The sequence below is a fragment of the Acipenser ruthenus genome, chromosome 1 (genome assembly GCF_902713425.1).
Source record: "Acipenser ruthenus chromosome 1, fAciRut3.2 maternal haplotype, whole genome shotgun sequence".
NCBI lineage: Eukaryota > Metazoa > Chordata > Actinopteri > Acipenseriformes > Acipenseridae > Acipenser > Acipenser ruthenus.
In genome coordinates, this window is record NC_081189.1 from 109,932,727 (window position 1) to 109,958,661 (window position 25,935).

General features: G+C 37.4%; 1 protein-coding gene across 2 annotated transcripts in view; it reads right to left on the bottom strand.

Annotated features, from left to right (window-relative positions):
• The window catches only part of LOC117420832 (heat shock 70 kDa protein 4L-like), a 48,430-nt gene extending 22,820 nt beyond the window's left edge, over positions 1 to 25,610 (bottom strand). Inside the window, exons 1-6 of one of the 2 annotated variants that reach the window (XM_059033845.1) lie at positions 25,220 to 25,610; positions 14,764 to 14,821; positions 14,463 to 14,603; positions 8,552 to 8,674; positions 5,834 to 5,933; positions 1,404 to 1,537 (exon numbers count right to left, since the gene is read on the bottom strand). In XM_059033845.1, coding sequence (XP_058889828.1) covers positions 1,404 to 1,537; positions 5,834 to 5,933; positions 8,552 to 8,674; positions 14,463 to 14,603; positions 14,764 to 14,821; positions 25,220 to 25,326 — 663 coding nt within the window. In that variant the 5' untranslated portion in view covers positions 25,327 to 25,610. The remainder of the gene's footprint in view (positions 1 to 1,403; positions 1,538 to 5,833; positions 5,934 to 8,551; positions 8,675 to 14,462; positions 14,604 to 14,763; positions 14,822 to 25,219) is intronic. The other variant, XM_059033849.1, reaches the window with a different exon arrangement.
• Positions 25,611 to 25,935: the final 325 nt, after the last annotated feature.

Here is a 25,935-nt window from a genome sequence, read left to right on the forward strand (position 1 = left end):
ATGTGCTTGAATTCTTACCATTTGTCATTGTATTTTGCGTTTGTTATGAATAATGACTGAATTTTAAATGCTCTTAATTGTTTTGGATTGCATTAAAGCACACTATATACCCCAAATCCAAATCCTATTTAGCTTCATTAGTATTATATTTACATTTCTTGATAAGTGTAAACCACAATAATCCCTTTGAGTTCCATTACCATTTTCTGTTCAATTGTTTCAACATCCCTGTAGGTGTACCAGCATTGTGCTGAAGAGAACAGACCTTGTGGCTAGATAGAGTATCACCATGTAAGCATATCAAACTAATTACCTCTTAGGCGGTCTATATTATCTCTGTGTCAGTGTCACCGGGCCGAGTGACTGGGTTTGGCTTGCCAAAAAGGATGATAAAAACACCAGAATTAAATTGCAAAAAAATGATTTATTTATATGAAACAAAAGAAAAACAAGAGCAAGCAATACGCCATGAGTCTCTCCAGCATCCACCTTCAAGGTTAGAGCTCCCCCCCCCCCCCTGAGCATTCCAAGGCGTTAATATATAGAATGAATTTCCCATAAGGCAACTCTCATTTAAAGATACAGCTCTCATTTTTTTTAAAAAATAAAATAAATAAATACAGATGCAAAAATGCTTCATTAGCATCATCAAAAAAATATTTTCAGATCCACACACATAAGGTTAACCATACACATATATATAAGACAACAACATAAAGAAAAGTGCACTTTTAAATATTAGCTATAACCTTTAACCTCAGCAACCATTTTGTTTCTGCTGATGTGGCACTATCAGCCATCTTTATATGCTAAGGTATCACTGGTGGCCATCTTTTATACACTGCTGATCAGCTACTACAAGCAACAAGGATTTTCATACACAGGTATGAATAATACAAACTTTGGTTTTTTAATTATATTTTCTCTTTGCTTGTGTTGTTCTCCAAGAATAGGGATACACTGCAGTGATTTGGGGAAAATAGGGGAAATGGTAAGTCAGAATTTATTACTCATGCATATCACAAGCACACACACATTCATACATGAAGGGAAGTAGGAAAGGTTCTTGGAGTCAACAAAAATACCTTGGCACAAAAATAAATTAAAAAGCCACCCTGTCACAGTCAGACAGGTTTTTAAGGGGATCACTACTCCTGGGTTACTTTAAGGCAAAGGATAAGTGTCAATAATATTTGAAAACTGTAAATAGAAACAAATACTTTTCTGTAGCATTGTACTTGAAATGTGGCTATTGGTTATATGGAAAGAAATGGCAGAACCTTGGGCTGAGATTTAAAGATTTAAAGATGACTTCCATGGATAATAACCGTATCCATGTGAGATCTGAAAACAATAAATATACATAAATCAATACATAAACAATGAGTTTCCCTTCCCCATACCTTCAGTTTTCCCTTGTTAAAGGAAGCGATGGAAACCTGGTAGGCAGAGTGTCCCATATCCACAAACACCACGTTCCTGGGCTTCTCCTCAGGGGTAGGAAGATCCTGCTTATATATTCCATAAGCAAGAGCCACTAGACAAGAGAAGAAAAAGCAGTGCTTTACAATCACTCTATTAAACCAGCAGAGAAACCACAGAGTTCTTGGCCAAGCTTCCTTGGGTTAGATTAATACATTGGCATAATTTAACTGTAACTCTTTTCCTTTTTTCAAATGGTGCAAATTGCAGTTTGGTGTAAATAAATTCATAAAAATCTGACCCCTGAACAAGCAAAGGCTAAGCCGACCACTTATAGGCAGCCATTTTAACATGTTCAATATATGTAACACATAACCATCAATTAATTTAAGACTCCTACTGCAATGCAGATTCAGTAATTCCAGGTTCTAAAAAGCCTACCTGTTCAAAAGGTACGTGCTGTATCCAATTGTGTGTGTGTTATTAATCTCACACTTAAAGCAGGAATGGCTCAAACTGCTCTGCAGTGTTAAATGATATCCTGCATTACTTAGTACAAACGTAAATGGTATTAATGCAGTAGAAGATCAGTTACAATATATAATAGTCATAATAAATGTAGAGGAAGACTGTGTGTCGCTGGCTGAGAACAAGAACACAGCAGCTACATCATTCCAGTAAACTTTATAACACGAAATCTGATCTCTCAAGTCACTAGAATAAATTGTATATAAAACAAGCACAATGCTGTTAGTGACTTTAGGGAATGCTTTGCGGTTCAGCCTTAGATGAATATGTAATTATGGGCGTTCCTGCATAAATTCGCAAAAATGGGGTGCAAATTGGGGTAATCAATTATTACAATGAGATGTACTAAAGCTGCTGACAACTGCGACACTGAAAGCATGTTTTAAGCAGTCACAATTAAAGGCAGTATGAAAAACACTATCCCCTAACCATGGCCGCTGTGATACAGGCTCGGCAGCCACGTAATTCTTGAGCTGCTGTCAGCCAGAGAAGCCATGCTATCCCTGCAGTGGTCAAGCTATTGTCCACCCTGCATGATCTTGCCTCTGGGTCCTTTCAGCGGACTGTGGCAGCTGTTGCTAACATTTCCCATCCCGCTTTTTCGAGGGTTGACAGTTGTGCTCAATTGTTTAGGCGAACACCCCCTTATTTTCCCCTGAAAGCAGAGTGTACTTGCAAGCCTTGAAAACACATTTCTATGACATTTCTGATTTCCCCAATGTGTTGGGAGCAATAGGCTGCACACATGAGCCGCTAACCCCTCCAGCTCATTCTGAACATCTGTATAGGAATAGGAAGCATACCTATTCCATCCCTTTGCGGTTCATTTATTCAGCACCTGTCAGGCATGTCAGGTCCAATTTATTTTCACACGCACTGTTTATTTTACACTTGCTGTTTAAAAGTATTTTACTCATAGTAAAAACGAGTTTAAAAGGCACTGCATATCAACACTCAGTACTGCATCTCCAGCCCTGCCCCACTCCTTGTTTGTTGTATTTTTCACATACCTCTTCATAGTAGTGCATACTGATAAATCATCTCCTGATCACTCGTTTTATCACCAAACGCCTCAATAATGCTATCCAAGTCATTATTTTATTACTATAACATCTCAAAAAGCTTGGCAAATGTCTGTGATATTCTTTGAGCGCTGGATGCAGAAGCAGCTATCTTATTTGTTTATGTCTGGGTTATGTCTGGGGTGAAGGGACTATGTGTATTGCTCAGACCCGCCACCTTTTTTTTCAGCTCCTCTTGGCTTCCATCGGTCTCACTCGGCCATTGAAAGGTTCTCTGATTTTTCCGGAGAATAAACGACTAGGGACCTGTACTTGACGTCTTTTTGATGATGTCGGACAGGGTCTGACATCGGACCGCAATGGGCTATTAATGTGCAGGTGGTTTGTAATTGTGCACAATTTAGCACTATATCACTGACTAACTTAAATAAAAACTGACAGTATACATTTGGCTTATAGGCTACTCATGATAGTACGAATTAGTGGTTGTGGCCAAGTGACCGCCCCTGTGCGTATTTATGTGTTCTGTGTTGCGTGTGGAGTGTTAATGTTGGTGTATAGATATTGCTGCACGGGATATAAATGGGTCTGTGTAGCACGAGTGATTTAAATATATAGCTGTATTGAGGCACGGAGATTGCAAAATCACTTTACGTGCAGATAAAGTATGTAATAATATGTGAGCACTGGGATTGCACAAATTAGTTCACGTGCTGGGATTTAAGTGAATAATTAATTGGTAATTGAATCCCAGCACAACAGTATATATAGATGCACGTTTCACTCACTCAGGGTTGTGTGTTCAGGGCGAAAGAACGGGAGAGAGTGAGGCGGTAAAAACAATAATAATAATAATAATAATAATAATAATAATAATAATAATAATAATAATAATAATAATAATAATAATAACAATAAGTAGTAACAACTGCTACCGTACTTGTTTTGTGTTTAGTGTTCGTGCCGTTTGTTAGTGGCTGTTCGTTTTGTTTGTCTATTTTATTTTGGCCTCAAGTGCCGTGTGCTGTTTTTGTTTAAACCTTTTATTTTGTTCATTATTAAACCACGCAACAGCGCAATTCACATTTCACCTCGCAGTACTGTGTGTTTCTTCCAGGTCTGACGTCACCACTACAGCCTGCTTGTCAGAGTGGTATAATGAAAAATTTGATTTGAAATGTGTATTAACGAGACTTGACTGTCCTCCTGTAAGTGTAAGTATACAATGCAGCAGCATGATTTATTTTGTGTTACCAGTAGGCTAAAGTAAAAAGAAAGTGCGCTTTGTATTCATTTGATTTTACTACTACACTGTATAGGCCTACTGTACATATGTATATTTTTACATAATGTAATGTGTAGCCAACACAAAAACAGTGTTATTTCAGCGCAATGATTTATACATTTCAATTACATTGAGCACTATAGATGTATATGTGTGATTTTATTGTATTTTTTGGGGGGGTGAAGGCGAGGGCCCCACTATAGAATCTGATGGGATTAAACTGCCTTTCATTATTTATTTGAAAAAATGTCACGCAAGTCTAGCAATGCTAGAGCGATATGTACATCTACCCCTCAGTGCATTACTATTCCAGGCCTTGGATGCTAGACATTTGCATTCACACACAAGAAGTTCAAATCCCAAAAGGAGACTTAAAAGCTTGTGATGAGAATATAACAAAGCTTAAAAAGGGGTGGGTGCCAACTAGAATGAAGACCCCCCACAAAATGCCAGCACAATTTCTCAAAACAGACAGCATCATAAATAGAACAGCTTTAAAAGCAGGTGTGAAAACACATTAACCTGATGATCTCTTTTACTTTGTCACAACTGGACTTACATTTATGAAAATCTGCCAACAGGGATCTCCATTCCTTTGGAGTGGGGAGTCGTCTCCCCAGTGTCAAAAAGAAACACTGATGAGAACTAAACATATAAAAAGGCAGCTTCCCATCCTTTGGGGCCAACCATTGGGGATAACTCTGCTCTGGAGAAAGTTGATAACCTACTTTAGTCAAACTTTTTCCTGCATTATGTACGTATTATAAAGACATCAGGGAGCAGCTTTACAGATACCACAAGTTAGGGCACGGGACCTCACGTGAGGGATTTCAGCACCATGGAGAAATGCTTCAGACAGTCAGACAAGCTTTCAGTCTCACACACACTTCACACAATAGGTGTGTTTACACTAGCACATATATTTCGCAACGAGAGGACAAGCATCACGATTCCGGAACACTTCGCTTGTGTAAACGCTACCGAGCACATTCCAGAATCGTAACTCTTAATCTCTCAAGAGCTGAGTTGGTATTCCGCAACAAGAGGGCAAGCGTTAAGATTCTGGAACATTTCGCTTGTGTAAACGCGCTGAGGACATATTCCGGTAAGATGGAGAAAACCCCCAGCGTGCACTGCACACCTACCTGCAACGTCATCACAGTGCTGCTTTTGAATCAGAAGAGGGAACACAACAACATTTGACTTGAGCCATCTAAATAAAGTAAGTGCAACTTATTTATATATATTATATATTTATTTCAATTGTATTGTTGCTCACCTTTCCGAAAGTTCTTCAAATGATCACCGAGCGTCCGTGGCTTTCATTGAAGATATTCAAAATATGGAACTCGATGATGTCGTCATTACGGCACAACGTCACCACCTCTTCGGCTTACAAATTATGCATGCTGACACTTCTGTCCTAATAACTAACCCCTGCTGTTATATGTATGTGTAAACACGCTGTTTCTGAATATTTTGTACTGGAATCATATCAGAAGGGTTCCGGAACGACAGTGTAAACACACCTAATAACACGGCTCAGTAACACACTCAAGTGTTCTGAACTACTAACCTGCAGTGGTGTCATTTATCAGGCGCAGGCAGTTCAGACCAGCAATCTGAGAGGCATCAATCACAGATCTCCTCTCGGCATCCGTAAAGAAACTGGGAACCTGAAAAAAAAATATATATATATAGATATATATTTTAATAGAGTGCTTTATTAACATGACACAGCTCTTAAAAGAATAAACAATTATTTAAAAAAATTAAATACTGTATTATTGAACGGAACCATTAAAAGGCATGTGACTTTGACTAAAAGATGTGCTGCAGCTGGTCTCCTTAACTGAAAAAATGCATCAGATATTCCCAGGTTTATCAGTTAGCTTTTCTACAGCATCCAATAACGTTAAAGACTCCAGGACAGGTTATTGCTTTTTCTTAGATATGCAGCGTTACCTGGACATGCCAACACATGCTGAACAACATCTTATTGGGCTGGGAATCTTACACTGCACTACAATTTGATTTGAATTGCATATTCCTTTTTCAAACAAGAATCTTTCTTGTGAACAAGGCCTGAAGGGATTATCATCAACACTACATGTTTGTAGAGTACAGAACATGATGTGTGCTTGTCCACCTGTATACACCAATCCTGTTGGTGTACAAGTACCCACATACCTGCAGGTCTGGACTGTAAGAATATCTAGAAGAATATACCACAGTTAGGTCGAATGTCATTTACTGTCCTCCAAAAAAACCCTGGATAGCAATGGACACTTCTGAAGAAGCGTCTCGTAATCAAATGTTCAGGACTGACCAGGTTGTAAAAGCCTGTGTTCTAAGCTTCAAACCTATACTGTTTTGTAGCAGGCATATGTGTACTTCCACACAACTGGGATAAGTGTATATTGTGAATTAATAATCATCATAATTAACAGGCTCGTAACAATTCATCATGTATCGCTGAATCGTGATATTTTCTTTGCATGATATATTGCAGCGTAATAGAAGTATGTATCATTTGTATCATGATACAAGACCAAAAGCACAACATCATACATTGTAGGTTGCCAAATGTTTCTTGAATGAAGAATACATGGGTTTTAGAGTTGCTATGGTTACATGTCATACCATTTTAGCAATTCAATCATTAAATTACCCTTTGATCTTATTATCAGGGGTTCAAATAACTGGTACGCATGCGCACCAATAAAAGAAAATGCAGACTTCCACATTGTTTTTAAGATGCAAATGCGTACCATCAGCGCATTTAACAGGAAAGCATTTTTCATATAGACGGTGAGGATGCTCACACTTGCAAGGGCAAGCATATTATCTGGCTGTGACCCATACTGCCTAACCTTCTGATTTTCTATTGAGTCTCAAGGTCTCTGGGATCTGTCAATGATCTCTGGGTAACTGAGCTTATTATCGCTGACTAAAATTAAATACCAGTCCCCATATACAAGGCCGGAGGGTTCCAATTCACTAAAAAGTCCATCCCTGCTAGCGCTATCATTGGCTGCTTAAAGAAAAAAAAATGGAAAGCGATAGGTGGAATCACTCCAGTTCATAACAATCATTTTCTTCTATAAATACCGTTATGCAGTCAAGCTAACGTGATCAACAAGACTAAAAGTGAAGATGCTTTTGAATCCCCAGGGCTGGAATTTGGTGGTAATAAACAGAATGTGTGATGATAAGTTAAAAATTGTAATAACCAGCAATCCTACTTAAATATTCATAAACTACTGTTGTGGTTTCTGACACTGCCATCAAGCAGTGCTGCTTGTGAGTGTTTGTTTTCATACGTCAACATTTAAAAAAACAAATATCGATCCCGCCTATAAGCCTCACGCCTTTCTGTCCTGATGCATATTCATGTGTAAGATGACCACTGAAACCTTTGATCCTGAACCCAGCATCCTTGGCAGGGGTGCAAATCATTTTGAAAACTGGTGCTAAACTGTTATGAAAGTTTAGCACCAGAGCACCTACTGGTGCTAAATTATTAAATACCGCACTAATCAAGCCCCCCTTACAACTTCTCACACTACACAAACCTTCTCTTCTGTGTATGTGGATGAGTGTGGGTGGGTGATTTGAATAGTCCAGACCCAATAAGAAACTACCACCCACTATGGTTTCTAAGGAATAAAAAATAACAATAAATTAAACATGTCTACTGGCACCAGAATGTAATGCCACTCATGCTCTATGAGTTACCCTGCGCTAGAATCAAGCTCCAGATTTGCACCCCTGATCCTTGACATCCCAATTGTTTGAACTCTGAGGAGGAGGTGGAGCTAGACAGCGACTGGATGATGACCCCTAATTTTGGTGCGTATCAAAACCATTTCTGCTGGGACTCACGTGAGAACCTGATGATAAGTTATGTGAACCCCTGCTTATTATGTATCATACAAGTAGCCAATCAGGACTGTCACCTGTATCATGATACATAAGATTAGTGTACCGTTATTACACCCCTAATAATTCATATATATAAAAAGAGCCAGCCTGAGAATTGTCATCCTGGATTTGTGTGGCATCTGATCAGTCGTGGACGCAGGAGGATGATGGTGTGAACTATACCTAACTGACTTTTCTGACCTTGCTCCCTAACCCTCCTCCAAACACCAATGCAGCTCTCCTTGTGGATTCCCATCCAATATTAAGTGGCTCTAATAGGATTTAAACCAAGCTTGCATGGCTTGCCTTGCATCCCTATCATTTATTTATTGCTTGTGAAGGCGTAACCCAATAGGTTAAGAATACTTACAGAGATGACACAATCTACCACTGGCTTCTTCAACGCCCCCTCTGCAGTCTCCTTCAGTTTAGTCAGCAACATTGCTGTCACCTGCTCAACTGTGAACAGCCTCTCCTCATCCAGGTATCGCACCTGCAAAAACAAATCATCATTTAACAAACTATTTCAATGAGCTAAGAAAAGCAGGGCAGCAGTGGGGAGTAGTGGTTAGGGCTCTGGACTCTTGACCGGAGGGTCGTGGGTTCAATCCCAGGTGGGGGACACTGCTGCTGTACCCTTGAGCAAGGTACTTTACCTAGATTGCTCCAGTAAAAAAAAACAACTGTATAAATGGGAAATTGTATGTAAAAATAATGTGTAAAAATTAATAATAATAAGCGAGTCAGAATCGAGGGATACAGCTGCAGGTAATGCACATCACTCGAAAGTGCTTCACACTTTCCAGACACTGGCCAAACTAGCAAGGCAAATGCTACGTATAGCGATCAACATTTTGTTTTGTTGTGATCCTATTTTCTGTTATGAGGATGTAATAAACGAAAACCAAAACAGTGTTTTTTATTTTTCTTTGTACAACGCACCCTTTTCCACATATATTTTTTGAAGAGTTTATTTAAGTTAAATTTGACAGTTTTCACTTGCATGCACAGCTTAAAAAAAAAAGAAAAAAAAAAGCAAACCCCAGTCATGCTATTACTTTATGAAAATGTGTAATTTGCCACTTTGTTTACTGCAAAGAAACTACAATGGCACGGATAAACAAATAAATGAAAAAGAAAAAAAAGCGATGTCTACTTATGTACTGTTTCTGCCTGAAATACACACGTGAAAAGTGTATAATTTTAAGTTTGACTTCCTCTGCTTTATAGTTAATTCAGTGGAGCAAAGTAAGGCCTTCACAACCTATTCTGGAATATTACAGTTTTACATATTTTAGGATAAATAGTATTGGAAATTGCTTTAATGTTGTAAGATTTAGCAGGGAATTGTGCAGCATTTGATTAGAACAGGAAAGTGAAAGTCGTTTTTGAATTAATTTAACTTAAATACGTTAGTAATGTACTTTAGCTTATGTATTGTATTAAAGTTATATGATTGATTAACCTATTACGTTTAACCTGTTGTCAGAGCAATAACTTTTTTTTTTTTTTTTTTAAATGTTCCAAAACACCAGATGTTTGTCTCCAGTTTATTGTAGAAAGTCTTGGGAAATTGAGCAGGACTGCTGTATGTTTTAAAATGCAAAACAGTTTGGTTTTATTATAGAAATACATGAAAAAAAACTTAAGTGCATATGTCTATATTTCCTTTATTTTTCATGTCATAAACTAAGTATTGTTAGGAAAATTAGCAATGCGGCCACCAGTAAGTGTTCAGTCACAGGAAATTGGCTGAAGAAACCGAGCCTGTCAAAGATCTTTTATTTGGGCTTAAAAAAACCTGTTTGGCAACAGTAAGAAATGGACCTACAGCCCGCCTCTCAAAGACGGCACAGTGGATATGCACTGAAGTATATTTCCCCCTCTGTTTACTGTCATGCCATGTATTTAATTTAGAAACTTTTCATTTACGCTGAAACACATTGGAGCTAGAACATGCATATTTAGACACCGCGCTACACTTTTAATCAGGTGCTTAGTAAGATGCTTCTACAACATAAGTGCTTTCGTTAGTTAACTTGAATGCTTGCTGCACAGTAATTGTCAGAACATTTTCTAGTTTTAATAAAATTAAAATTAATAACATGCTGTTTTAATAGTATTACAGTGAGATTTGTATAATTATTTGTTTGCAAGATGTTGTTTGAATACTGGTCTATATTGCTTTCTATTATTATTATTAATGGCTATCAAACATTGCATCATATTAAATAGTTATTTCTGAGATGTATTAGCTGATTGGTGCAAGTGCAGTGTTGCAACGTTTTGTTACTGTATGTAAAGTGCGATTGGATAGTCAGATTTTCATCACCATTTAAACAACCCCCCACCACTACGCACATCTTGAGCTGCCTGTGGCCCCCCAAGGTTATTAACAAAAACAAAAAACATATTCCTTTTGTTATGATATCGTAAAAATATGTACACATAGGTGGTTGTCAGATATTGGGGGTTCATGCATAAGAAGAAATGCATGATGGGATATCATCTGACATACAATACTCGTAAGTGCAGAGAGGTGCTGTATATTAATTAATACCAGCAGAATATGGTAACCAGTTTCATGCAACAGTTGTGATGGTGACCAAACATGTGTGAATACTGTTGTGTAAAAATGAACCGTTGCATTCAAGAAATTTAGAACAAGACAGCAAAAAACTAAAATAAAAATACACTTAAGGTTTGTGTGTTGCACACAGGCGCTGAGGGTTCTGAATAAAACACACGCACTGGCATAAACACGCAATTAATATGTGATTTGCAGGGGCAATGTCTCTGTGCGCATTAGTCCTTGATGTATATGTAATTCTGTATGTGCATATGTAATTCTGGGGCGTTTCTGAACAAAACCTCTAAAACTGGGAGGGGATTTTGCAAATTTGATCTATTAAATATTCCATCTAATTTATTAAAGCTGCCAGTAATTGCAGGCCTCTGATTTGCGTGATTATTTTAAGAACTCTGAAAAGCAGGCGTTAATTTGCTGCAGTCAGACAGTAGGCTATATACAAGGCAAGGTGATGTGGGAGAGTTGTCTGCAGCAAGAAGGCGACATCGTTTTCAAGAACAACGAAACATTTAATAACATTTTGCAAAGAGCTCATTTTTTAACATTTCTGATCAAATCAGTTTGTAAATTACGGTTTATAATACCGGTAACCGTATTGTTTTGCAAACTCCAATTTTCAATACGTGTTTCATAGCTTACATGACAAAACAGAAAGTCTGCAGATAGAGAATACAGAAAAGGTAAAAACATGTAAAAAGGGTTCTTAGAAGCACCTAAAAAGGTCTCCCCACAGTGGCAAAGCAAGGTTCTAACGAGAGCCTTTACTTCTAGAGTGTAGGCAAAAGAACAATGGAGGAGATTAAGAAAAGATGGAACGATATTCCGAGGTGCATGAAAGAAAAAGTCTCATATACAATGAGGGCTCATCCTCCACTGTTATTTTAATACTGGTTCAGGCAGTATTGTTAAATTCGAGTTGGAAAGAAAACGGTAAAAAACAAAAAAAAGGACAGATGATGCAGTTAATTTGTAGCTAGAGCAAGTACAGTTTTTCGACCATATATTCCATACAGATATGCTTTAAAATCATATAGAGTATCCACCCGTTTGACTGCCATGGATGTAAGTAAGTAAAACTTATTGTTTCTGAAATTTGAAAAGTCTATACATCTGAAATTATTCTGTACGAAATATGAAGTTGAACTAATATGCGAAGCACAGTAACTGGATGATGCGTCGCAATGTATAAGCAACCTACTACAAACTCTGAAGTAGTACATTTGTTCATTAAGAAGCCACCACACATTCCATATTTTATTCATTTGTCCTGGTGATGTATTTCAAGCTTGTAACACATCTTCATGTGTTACAAGTACTGCTTGTATCAAAATCTCCAATTCCATATTGGTGAATTTCAGTTTTTGCTTCTGAGCATCCTCATCACCATGGCTAGTACCAGGCTGAGGTCTTTGTGTGCCATTCATTTTCTTTTGGCATGTGTAGCCTACACACGCAGGGTTGACCCAAACCCGCTATTTATTGTGAGAGGTATGTAATTCTCCACCGCTAATTGCAGTGAGGGGTATTTAAATTGGTTGATTACGGAATCGCCTGCTTTACCTAATTAGTCTTATAAAATATGTCATTATTTTGACGATGAGTGTGGCCGTACTGAACACGCACATTACGTGGCTTTTTGCGGTCGTTTTTCCCCTTTATAAATTTGGGCCTTAGGGAATTAAAAATGAAAATGAAATGTACTGCAGCTTACTTAACTGCAGTAAGAAAAACTGCTATTCACCAAATTTAGCTCCCAGATTGCGCTAATGAAAATATATGACAATGTGCTTGCTGCAATGTATTTAATATCGCAAACAGCAGAATGAACTTGCTGCAATTTAAACTTGTTTTTACTGAAATAAACGGTAAACTGTAATCCTAAGAGCTGTCAGTGTTACATGCTGTCAGATCAGGACTTCACTAAACGCTGAGCATGAGAGCTGTAGTGTGCTGTTTTCCCATATTACAAATGGACACAATTAAAAGGTGCGGTCACTAATTCCGCACACATTTTCAGCCAGTCTTGTATTGCAGGGCCCTTGATGCTCCAAAGGTCACATTTTCTTCTTGTTGATCTTGCCTTGCTGTGAGCAGTGCTGAAATATATCTTCTTCATGGCACTAACGGAGTACTTTGTCAGACACTACAAGCAGACCACTAGTCTAGCACATGCTTAAACCATACAGAAATGTGCCAGAATGCACCACTTGAATCCTTTTTTTTTATAAAATGTCCCACTGAGAAGGGGTTCCCCCTCCCACACACTCCAGCCTAGTACCTTGTAAAGTGCCACATACTTTCAAACTGATTGAAAAGCTTGCCTACGAGATCCAGTTTAAATAGCACGAGATGACAGGATCAATTAGCTTGACAGGATCAATTAGCACCTGACCTGTACTGTCCTGTAAATTGATACTTTACCTGTTAAGAACAGCTATAATCCTCGCAAGTACTACCTTTCAAAGGCAAATGCTGAAAATCATTTGCCACGCTTTCAGAGCTGCTTTACAATGTCAGACTTAACTTTCTCACAGATGTAGTCTGTCTGAACACCTCTGGGATACCACCTCAATTACAATAAACCCTGTATTCTCGCCAACATTAATGACCATTGTCAGGGACAGGTCATCTATACATGAATCATCCAAGGGACAAAGATAAAAACTGACATCATGACCTAGTGGATTCAGGCCAATCATTTTATTAAAAACAACAAAAAACGCTAATGAAACTAATAAGAAATAAAAAAGCTCAAGGAAACCAATTTACATAATTTTCTCTCAATCTTTGACGGAATGACCATACCATCGTTTGTCCAGTTATTTACCTGTTTGTTAGATTAATTTGTGCATGTTGAGATTCACAAAGTGTACTGATCGGCAGCAGAAGGCCCAAAGGGAAACTTCAGTCAGCGATTAAAAGGGTAAAACAGCTGAAACTGCGGCACAGAGAGTGATTAAGTAATCAGCATGTAATTCATTCAAGAGCTCGGTCTATAAATACTAGGTTAGGGAGGGAAACATGAATGCAGCAGGCTACACATACTTGCAGGGTAGGAGGACCAAGAAAATGCTTAGGAGAGAGGAAGGCTGGGTGCTAAACAGTCTTTTTATTAGCAGGCATTACACAATCTGTCTCTGCAGTCATTGTAAATAAAGAAGCAGCATGCATGGCATACCAGTCCCCATATTTAACTTAAGGCCGGAGGGTTTCAATTCACGAAAAGTCCATCCCTGCTAGCGCTATCATTGGCTGCTTCAAGGTTTTATAAAGATAATGGAGAGCAATAGGAGGGATCACTCCAGTTCAGAACAATCATTTTCTTTTAATGGGCTGCAACGAAGGGTACATTTTGACCTTCGAATGTTCAGAACACATTACCGAAGGAAGGTTTGAACCTTCTGGGTACTCATTTGCATAATTTATTGGTGACGTCAGCATAGCTACTTGTTTATATTTGATTGAAAATCCTATTTTACAGGTAATCCATATAAATGGAATAAAACATTCACAAATAGTTTAAAAATACATTTTATAGAACAGTAATCACATTTTTATAATTTAAATAAAAATACTACACGTTACACATGTACACAAAACACTAATCAAACAAAACATTTCAATGATCAATACTTGTTGTACAGTACATTTTTCATAGAACCAAAGGAGCAAGGGAAAAAAAAAAACATACCTTAAATCCAGTGCTGCCATTGGGCATCTTGTGCAGGCTGTATGGAATCTTCGACTTCTCCGCCTGCACAAAGGGATCATCGATTGCTCTGCCGTGGAACTTTTTGAAGCCGTGGATTGTGTTCTTTGAATTGGTTATTATCTAATGTGAAAGGCATGGAAATTAGAATGCGATCAGCTATAGTTCTGAACAGATAGAGAAATGAGATTTTTTTTTAACTATATAGAAGTACCATTTAATGTTCAATACAAATGGAAAACACAACTTCTAGTATGTAGATCAGCATCCAGTAAGTGTTTACCTGGCTCTTTGCTGCATTTCCGATTGTACGGTTTCTGGATGCCAAAGATACACATGATCTGCAATGGAAAACCAACATCAGCAAATCAGTAAACAAATTCAGTGAGATAAACTCAAGCCTTTCATTTGTAGCACATACATTTTTTTGGCACAATAGGATGTTTTACTTAGAAAACCAAAACATATTTGAAGAGGAGTTACCAATGCCTGACTTTCAAGTTTTCTCAAGCTGCGGGAAGGGTTTAATATAGTGGAGAGTGGAGAATTATGAAAGGTACATTTAGATTAGCTAACAAGTATGTTAGTTACATAAATTTCCGGCTATGACTGTAAATAAAAAAATAGAGTTATCATGTCCTGAAAAAGTTGCTTAGCACTGCCTACAGACAGAATGTATTTGTCCACATAATATTACTGTGAATTCCGTCGGTATGGGGGGACAGGCATCTCCTATAACCCCAGATTCAGATACACTCAATAACTTGTGCCAAGGCAACTAAGTCAAGGTTTTTATAAAGCAAATTAAGTCTGACGCAAAAAAACATTTCTTAGTTGTATTATGTTGCAAGTGTAAAAAGAAAAATAGTAATTATTACTAGCAAAAGTGCACAGAGCGAACCTTGGTTAAACTCGACTGGTGGATAACTCGACACCTTTGCTTAATTCCACAGTCTTAGTCGTGAATTTTCTCCAAATAAAATATATGCATCCTGCCTCTTAATTTTTTAATTCGACACCATGCTTTATTCGTAACTCGACACTTAACGGTACTGAAGGGGTAAAAACTATTAAAAAGACTAGTGGATACTTCAACACCATCGTTTCACGTGACTGAACTCTGAATGGAAACAAATTGTTTATTCATTCATTCGCAATTACCAAGTGTAGCTGGTTACAGTACCAGTTCATTATGAGCAAGAAGCGAAAAAGTTCTCGTTCAATTGGCTTTAAAGCTCAGATTATTCGGGATAACAAGCTTCTCAGCAGAACTTTCAAAGCGAGTGTTTTTGCATGCGAAACAATCGTCAATGCTTGATTTCTGTGTGAAACTGTAAGTTGTGTATTATTGTTTTTGTTAATTTTGTGTAATGTACATTTGTTAAATTTTGCTATTTAAGTTGTCCAATTAGACTGTACAAGCCAATACCTAAAGGTATAGTCATTTTGTGCACAGTTTGTGGTTGGATTGTTTTTGTAACAATAACGCTGTAGTTATTTTATTAATTCTTATTTTAATCAAACTATACGAGTTGTACCGAGTTTGTACAGTACTGTAATCTATTCATTCACTGCTGTTTTTCAACCATAAACTTGTAGATACTGTAATACTGTAAATGTGTGTGTTCTGTTACTTATATGCATGTTAACGCCATGGCTCATGTGCAGCTGTGGTTAACTCGACACCTTGGATAAGCCAGCACTAAATGGCATCCCCGTGGGGTGTGGAGTTCACCGAGGTAGACTGCATTTACAGTTGCTGATATTAGGCTGTAAATATGGAAATTCAGGACCCTGGAGAAGGTTCTGCATGGGGTACCAACATCTGGCATCCTCACTTAAGACACTTGGACACTTAAGATTCTGGATGCCTGGAAGGGTTACTGTACGGTATTTGGAACAGTCCAAGGAGAACCTGATGGAACCTGCCTGTAAGATTTGTTGTCTGCATATTTGTTTAGACTAATTGACAGGGTCCAAAGCAACTGACTACAAAAAACAGCTGCTGGGCTGTCAGACAAACAAATATAGGAAACATTTCAATTGTAAAGAGCAAATGCACCACTGGGAGATACAACTCCAGGGGGAAAGGGATACATAAATCCATGACAAACTATTTAGACACACGTGCCAAGACTGCTTTATAATTACATACTGTATTCAGAGACAGAGGTTGGAGTATAGTTAGTCATGTAAGGTAAATACAGTCAAACCCACTAAATGTCCCTCCTACTCATGTCACCTTCCACTTACTAATCACCGCATTGAAATGTCCCGGACAGATTCAATAGCAATGCCATTTATCAGTCACATAACTAATCTCTACACCACTAAAAATCATTCTAGGAAAAACCATAACATTTGTCAGTTAACATGAAAGTAAACTGCTGTTAATTACTGACTTTTTCCAACGCATACAATCAAGTACAATAATATGGGATACAGAACACTGCTAGGGGTATATTTACAGCTTTCTTATTTTGAGTTTTTTTCTTATTATAATGTGTTGTACATATTAAAAGCACAGTTATCAGTGAACAGTAATCAAAACAATGCCTAGTACTATATTTCAAATTCCACACAGAACAGGCACATTTGTTGTAGCAACACGTGTTTCACCTCTAATTTTGTCAGATTGGCTCAATAAAGTCAACTCCACATACTGTAACTTGTTTTGCTCAGTCCCGGAAGGGATATTAAAGTCTGACTGTCTCTATTTCGATCGGTAGCCTGTTACAGTAGCTTGCATTCCATTTTGAAAATGTTCAATTTAACATATTTAAAAATATATCTGACCTCATCCTTTGATCTTCTAATTGACTGATTGTGCAGTAATAACTGATACTTTTCCATTATGAATGCTTTTTCAATGCCAACATGGTTAAATTGCTATGAAGTGACGGTCAGTAAAAGGGCCTTTGACAATGGTAGTGTGAAAATCCGCTGAAACAAAAACTGTTGGTTGGTTCACCAACTCACCACTCGTTATCCCTTAACACTGAAATATTTGCAGCCAATTCAAATCCCATAAATCAATGTATTTGAACTTTGAAATATTTCAATTAACCTTACTTGGAAGATTCAACGCCATGTATGCCAGTATTGTGGGGACAGATCCAGGCTAAAATATTAACATAAATAATGGGGATATGTTGATACATCTAGTATGTTAGAAATAAAGAAGACAGAAATGCACGAGATTCATTCATATATTACATGCAAAATGTATTGTGTCTGATTATAAAATAGTTGGTGGTTAGTCTTTTTTTAAGCAAACCCTGAACTCAATTCAGCAGTATGATTGATATATCAATTATGTCTACATAGTAACACTTCTCTGCAAAACAAAAATGGCCTGATAAAGAGCTGAACCCATAAAATACTTTGTTTTTGACAGCTTTCAGCTCGCATCGATTTCAGGTCCGTCTTAACTTGTCTGGAGTCTCAGCCGAGAGGGATACAGACATCAGCGCACTTCTTATGCATACTGGACGGATATAAACTAGTAAGAACACAAGTGTACAGTGTTCAAATGCACAATGCTGTGGTTTTGGGATGTTGGCACTGCATTGCATTCTTTTTTCAGCCATGTAATGTAGATCTCAAGTTTAAACCTTGTGTATTGAATGGAAGCATGATCTCAATTATGACACAGTTACTTTGGCTGTTTTTCATTTCTACTCTTCATAGCCGATGCTTCTTTTTCAAGACTACAAACTAGTGATTACTATAATTCTTCTTAAGAAGCACCATCCACGGTTCAGTGGATGTGTCTGCAATATGATTCTGATTTTGTCACTTTTGGACTGATTTTTATTCACCATTGCATTGGCTGGGGTAAAAACGTAGGTGCCACAATTCTATGTATTTCACAAGTATTTCTGTTGTCGGGACATAAAGCCAATCCCTCCTTTTATTTTGTACACCAGCTGCTACAATAGAAAAGGTTTCTTTTGTAGGACTGCTTATCTGAACAGGTTAAGTGTGCTGCCTTGGGTAAAATGCATGTGGATGTAAAACCACCTGAAAATGTAGTGCAGAGGATAAAGAGGACCGTCCCTTTAAAAGAAATCCACTTGGAATTACTTAAAGAATAAATGAATTATCACACTATAAAAGGAGGCTGTGTGGTCCAGTGGTTATATTATCACACTATAAAAGGCGGCTGTGTGGTCCAGTGGTTAAAGAAAAGGGCTTATAACCAGGAGGTTCCCGGTTCTAATCCCACTTCAGCCACTGACTCATTGTGTGACTCTGAGCAAGTCACTTAACCTCCTTGTGCTCTGTCTTTCGGGTGAGACGTAATTGTAAGTGACTCTGCAGCTGATGCATAGTTCACACACCCTAGTCTCTGTAAGTCGCCTTGGATAAAGGTGTCTGCTAAATAAACATATAATAATAATAAAATAATAATAAAATTAATTAAAACAGGAGTGCCTTCTATTTAAGTCTGCTATTTTACTTTTTAATTTAGTGTTTTTAATTATTATTTTACCGATTTTAAAATGCCCAATCACTTTTTTGCCCTCGCTGCAGCAATTCCTACACACTGCTCAGGAGACCCGAAGATATTCAGTGGGCATCCTCTGATCCCACAACCAAGCCAGCTTCCTTTTTCACCCAGGAACTCAAGAGCAGATGTCAGCGAGCTACCAAACTCTGGAGGACAAGGGTCAGTCCTGCAGGTATCCGTCTTTGAGCTCACTGGGCGTCTGGCCAGCAGGGTTCGCTGTAGCGTGATGAGGAGAAACAGTCCCTGATGGTTTTGCCTCCCTAAAGCTGCATCCACACTGGACAGATATTTTCAACAAAATGATTTTATTGTTATACATTTATATATACAACTTACTGCAATCTCATAATAGTAATAATAATATTAAGTTGTTGTTGTTGTTAAACACTACATAATCACCATCTTCATTATTAATATTATTGAAATCTGTGTTATGTGCAGGTCACCACTTACCTTGTATTATTATTTACTTTTATTTAGTTTTTCCTTTTAAAACTGTCCTGTGAACTTGACAGAAAATGCTTTATAAATATGGCTCAGTCTTCAAACTATGTATGAGCTTGGTAATGTTGGGATGTGTCACACAGAATACAAACGTGTTGCTAGCTTTGTTTTACAACGTATAAAATAGAAGGACCTCTAATATTTTTGTTTGTTTGGTGAATCTCCACAAAACTTTGCTTTATGCATATGTAAAGACGTTCTTGTCACGGATTTGTGCCACAGAGCAATTTAGTGAACAAGACGTGATTTATCAAAAACAAACAAACAAAATTAGGTCACATGTTCAAGTTGTGTGAATGCAGGACCTTTTTGTGTCATTTTTAAAAGCCAGCAAAAGTGCACATTTTTCATTTAAATGCTGGATATGTAGACTGCATGTATGCTCCGGATTATTTTTGGTTATTAATAAACCTGTTTTTATGCAACTTGCATAATAAGATAGAAAACGTCTTGGTGCCACTAAATGCACCACCTGCAAGCCACCCAGGCATTGTCTTTCTTCTGGATGTCTTTGTAGTCGTTCAATTTGCAATCATATAATAATGGATACTGCTGCACCTCAAATAAACTTTTCATTGTCCGTGATTAACTTGTTTTGAGGCTGTGTTTGCGTGCTTAAAGCTGCATTATGCAAGGCCATCTGGGTCAAAAACGCATTGTATAGTACATGTTTCAAATATCCGCTACACGTACTCATTTGGACCAATCAGAACACAGAAATTTTAATTGGTACATGTACTAAAAAAATGACACGAGCTACGCATTTCCTACGTTGGTGTCTAGTCATTTTACATTAGTGTCTTGTCATGACAACATATTCGCTTGTAATCACTTATTCACAATGTCATTGCCACAGTAGCCAATAACCTTTGGTGTATCATTTAGACAAAAAGACATCAATTTAAATTTGTTTTTTTATTTGTTTGCATTTGTTATTTTACGTAGCGTGGTCCTGACACGGACAGGGACCTTGTTTATTATCAAGTATAATACATTTGTTAATAATTGTTATCTCTCAGTCTCCTGCTTTACCGTCAAATAGTAAGGGTCATCACAATCTACTATTATTATAATCATAATAATTTGATTTTGTATAGCGCCGGGGGTGTTTCTTTACAATATTTGCCAGAAGTCCCACCAACTACTGAGACCCAGCATTTTATGTTACATCACTTACATCTTCAAATACTTCAGATGCAATCATGGAGAAGCCACTAGCATACACCCATAGTATTAACATAACTAAATTGCAACATTCCAGCAACATCATTAAATGGTTGTGTCAGTGGGTATTAAGTAAAAGATGATATTTTATAACACAATGCCACTGTATTGAACACCCCCAAAGTATAAAGCGAAAGTAAACAATGTCATGCAAAACGTTAGAAAATGAACAAGCAGAAGAACAGATCTGCATTGAAAAACTGAATTACATCTACCACTGTTAATAAAAACACTAAAATCCACTAAAAAGACCACATCCAATATAATGTGCATTGTATTATTATTCATAGCTCATTATTTAAAAAAGACCCGGCGATTATTGGAAGTTTTACAGTGACAGAAATAAATACATAATACAGGAAAAGTAAAGGCATAAAAAAAACTGTACAAACAGAAACTAAATTGGAAAGGCAAGTTTAAAAAAAGAATTTGAGACGGCTTTTTAAAAAATTCAAACGCTCAGATTCCCTGATCACTTTTGGAAGAGCATGGAAAATGTGTGGTGACTTTTCATTGGATCATTTAGTACACATACTATTTTCTTTAAATGTATTGGCTCTTATTTCATTTCTAAAGAACTGATTGACTCAAATTTGTACGTGTAGTAAAAATAGTACGCGTAGTTACCAAAATAGAATGCGTGGTGTATCGCAGTGCTACACGTAGTAATTTATTTGAAAAGTGTACTAAAGAGTACACGCTTTTCACCCAGATGGCCTTCCATACTGCATCCACACTGGACGCGAACGAAAAATATACAAGACACTGCAGTCAAATGGGAGTATCCACACCAACAGCGAGCGATGTGAGCGACGTCACTTTGAGAATTTCGCGTCGCTAAAATAGAACTTGTTTCTATTTTTTTTGGTCACGCGACTGGAATGAAACTGACCAATCAGAAACAAGGTTAACACCCTTGACACACATCAAACACACGCCTCAATACAAGTCACGGAGGGTCAACTGCAACGAACTGAGAGCAGCGTACTAACTGGGGATGATCCCGTGGTTAGTATGCAGCTCCGTACTAAACTAGTACGCAAGTTAAATACCAATTGCAACAAACTTGGCAGCTGAAGTTAGTCCCCAGCTGCGTACTAAAAAAGGTCTCAATTGCAACGAACCGAAAAATAACTGCTGCTGCCCTCTAGAGGATACGAAGTACGGAACTAACAGTCTAACTCTTGCTATGGACTAAGAATTTTAGCATCGTACTAAGTGCATTAGTGGAAGACATGTGAAAGTCCTGGAATGTACTGGCAGTTTATTTTTGCTGAAATAATGTGTGCATACACACACACACACATATATATATATGTGTGTGTGTATATATATATGTATATATGTGTATATGTATATGTATATGTGTCTTCACTATATTTTAAGCATCTGCTGCCTGTACGGATATTGTAATAGTAAAATAAAATTACATTGAGTTAAGTGTTATTTTACATAGAGGACCTGGGGACACATTGAAAAATAAAATAAACAGTGCTCTTCTCAAGGTGTTTTTAGAAGTGATCATTATCTATGATACTTCTTCGGAATACCTTCCCTGTTTTGTACTTGTTGTGGTCCAATGAGAACAGTGTCGAAACAGCCTGTGTGTGTTGAGTGTCAAAATTAAACCAGCTTTGCTAGTTTATTTCATGGCATTGCACTTGGTTGAGTATTTTATAGGCAGCCCGTGTGCCCTGATATGGAGTATTTTACCATGCATATATATCTTAAATAAAAAAAAATATATTACGTGCACACATATATGTTAGAGACTAATTAATTCATGTATAAATGTCAGCCTATCTGTAACACTGTAAAAAACGATTAGCGGATAATATTGTAACATACATACATTACTGGTACAAATACTTCAAATGTTCTGATTCAGAGCCATCCCGCCTCGCGCCGTGTCTGGTTCCTTGTAAAAGGATAAAGCGGTTCTGATAATGAATGAATGAAAGGATGATTCAGAGCCCCCTTCAGTTCCTGTTTGGTAACAAAAACAATGCTTGATCCTTAGTACCGTACTAAATCTGGGCATCAGCTAGTCTCCAACTTTGTTCCGCTTGTTTTTTCGATGCAATTGGTACTAACTTAGTACACAGCTGGGGATGATCCCGAGATAGTACCGTACTAGCTAGTACGCAGCTCCGTACTAACTCTGCAAGTTCGTTGCAATTGACCCAGACTGTTTAAAAAGGAAAAACTATATAAAAGTAAATAATACAAGGTAAGTGGTGACCTGCACATAATAACAGACTTTAAAAGTAATAATAATATTAATAATGAAGATGGTGATTATGTAGTGCTTAACAACAACAACGTAATAATAATAATAATAATAATAATAATAATAATAATAATAATAATAATAATAATAATAATAATAATAATAATGTTGCACTTTAAAATAAGTTAATAAACAAAAAGGATCAAAGAAGGAATTTGTAAAGAAACACAATTGAGATTGCAGTAAGTTGTATATATAAATGTATAACAATAAAATAATTGTTACAAATATCAGTTCAACTATACTACTGTTGTCCAGCTGTCTTCTGACAGATGTACCGGGCTTCAAATCAGACAACTACGACTACTACTGGTACCACGGAAAAAAAAAATACATATACACACACACACACATATATATATATATATATATATATATATATATATATATATATATATATATATATATATATATATATACACACACACACATACACACACACAACTGTACAATTACTACTAATAATGATAACAATAAAACTGTTGGCTATATAGGGATGTTCAATAACTCTGATCTATAGATTTTAGTTCAAACTTTATTTTGCAACAGAGTTGCCAGAAGTCAGGGTGGTAACCTTTTATCAAAACAAGACCTGTTTTGTAATGGGACAGCCCATCTCTAGTGTGTCCAATAGGAATACATGGGCGGGGTCATGTATTTATTTCCAGTGTTTTGGATCGTTTCCAAGTCGCGTACTGTCGTCTGGTGTGGATTGACATTCGGCGACTTTAATCCACGGCAGCGCCAGAGCCAATGGGAAGACGGACTACTTCACAGTCAGGACCAGAACCTGCGCTGTATGACCCAGCGCAAGTTTTTTTTTTTTTTTTTTTTTTTAATTTAGTAGTCGACAATTAATTTGACCCCGTTTTTTCTCGCAATTTGAAATGTCCAATTGTTTTTAGGGTCAGCTCACCGCTACCACCACTGCGCTCCGAAGCTTGTCCCGTGATAATCCAGAGGCACTAACACTCCAAATGCATAATGCTTTAATATATATATATATATATATATATATATATATATATATATATATATATATATATACACATACACACACACACACATACACACACACACACACAAGAAAAAGGTATAGTACAGGGATAGGACATGAAAAAAGTAAACATATTTAGCATGCACTTTTGTAAACCTTACATTCTGTCAAATGTATAAAAGGCTGCATCAACCTGTTGGAATACATGAGATCTGATGGACTTTGATAGGCTAGACAGCAGGCAGTCTCTCCAAATTTCGGCTGTTTCACAAGGAAAAAAAAAGTGATGCCTCTACTATGTTTGACTCCCCAGAGCCTATCCTCCGCGTCCTTCATAACAGCAATACCCCCCAAGCCTTAATCCAGAAAAAACTGGTCTCGATTTTATATAGGATTACAATGGGGTCGAACACCCACCATCCGATACATTAAAATGGTAGCGATATTGAATGAATGACCTCCACCGCACATCAGGTTTAGAACACTCGCAGACATTTCCAGAGAATTCCGTGGTACAGTATTCTTCAAGCTTGGAGACCTACACTGAATTTGTGGAATCGAATACAACCATAAAAGTTTGCATCATCATCATTATTATTATTATTATTATTATTATTATTATTATTATTATTATTATTATTATTATTATTATTATTGTCTCTACTGATGTGTATTTAATATTTTCTGAGCTTTCCGTAACACCTGTTTAGTAACATGCCGAGTGCTCAAGGTCCTCCATCCAGCCCTATGACAAAGCATTCTTTCATCTTTGGCTGTATTGACCGACTATACAGATTTCATTATTGGCTGTCCACTAGGTGAAAATGTTAAGAAACCCATCGCCTAATAGCCGACTAACTAAACTAACCATAACCAGACTACATTCAGACCGTGAGAGGGAATGAATGAACGCAAATGGTTAAATTCAATTAATGAATGGCTATTTGACTTCATTACCTTTTACCCAAGCAGTCTCTCTGGAGTGCCATAAAAATACCAGTTTACGTATATTCTTACAGGACAGTGACAGGCAGTTGAAACAAAACATACTATCGGCGGCCTAATATACATCCACTTTTTTCAGACTAGATCAACGAAAAGCTTATTACTGGTTTTACATAACGATATTCCTACATATTACTTCAACAGTGATATTACAGTACTTAGTACCGCTGAATGACTTCGTGTACGTGCTGATATCATATACTCACGGTGTGCATCTATCGCTGTATTCATTTGCGATGGTTTCGATGCCCCCGCTCCGGGCAACAGCGATGTAGCAGTTGTGGAAGCCAACATCAATACCTACCACTGACATGATGAAGAGGATGGAGATGCCACTTTCTCTTATAAATAAATATATATATATATATATATATCAATTTAAAAAGAACGACTTAAAGAAACCTATTACAATCCCTAGTCTGTAAAAGCTCAATAAATAGCTTCCTTTTTTATGTGATCTTATATCAAAAGCCGACTTCTGTAAACTGTGATGAACGTCTTTATATTACACACTCCTAATCCCCTATGAAGAAACATTTCTACAGAACTATCTAGACTTCCACTGCAGTCGCCAACCGGCAACACACGCAGAACATGCGCAATCCTGAAGAAAGCCTTGGAAAGCCGGCAGTAGCCCGCCCTCTGCTCAATCGATTGGCTACGAGTACCAATTCTCCCCTTGTAATTGGTTAGCTGGCCCGTCTGTAGCAGAAAGATCTAGAAGGGAGGAGGCAAGTCGAATATTACGTCATGTAAGGGGGAGGTTGGTTAAGACTGTTGTGTGTAGGTTTTTTTTTTTTTTGTTACGATACCATTGACAATATACTACATAGAATTAATGTCAAATGTAGTACTACTCCACACTGGAGCAGCAGTGTGGAGTAGTGGTTAGGGCTCTGGACTCTTGACCGGAGAGTCGTGG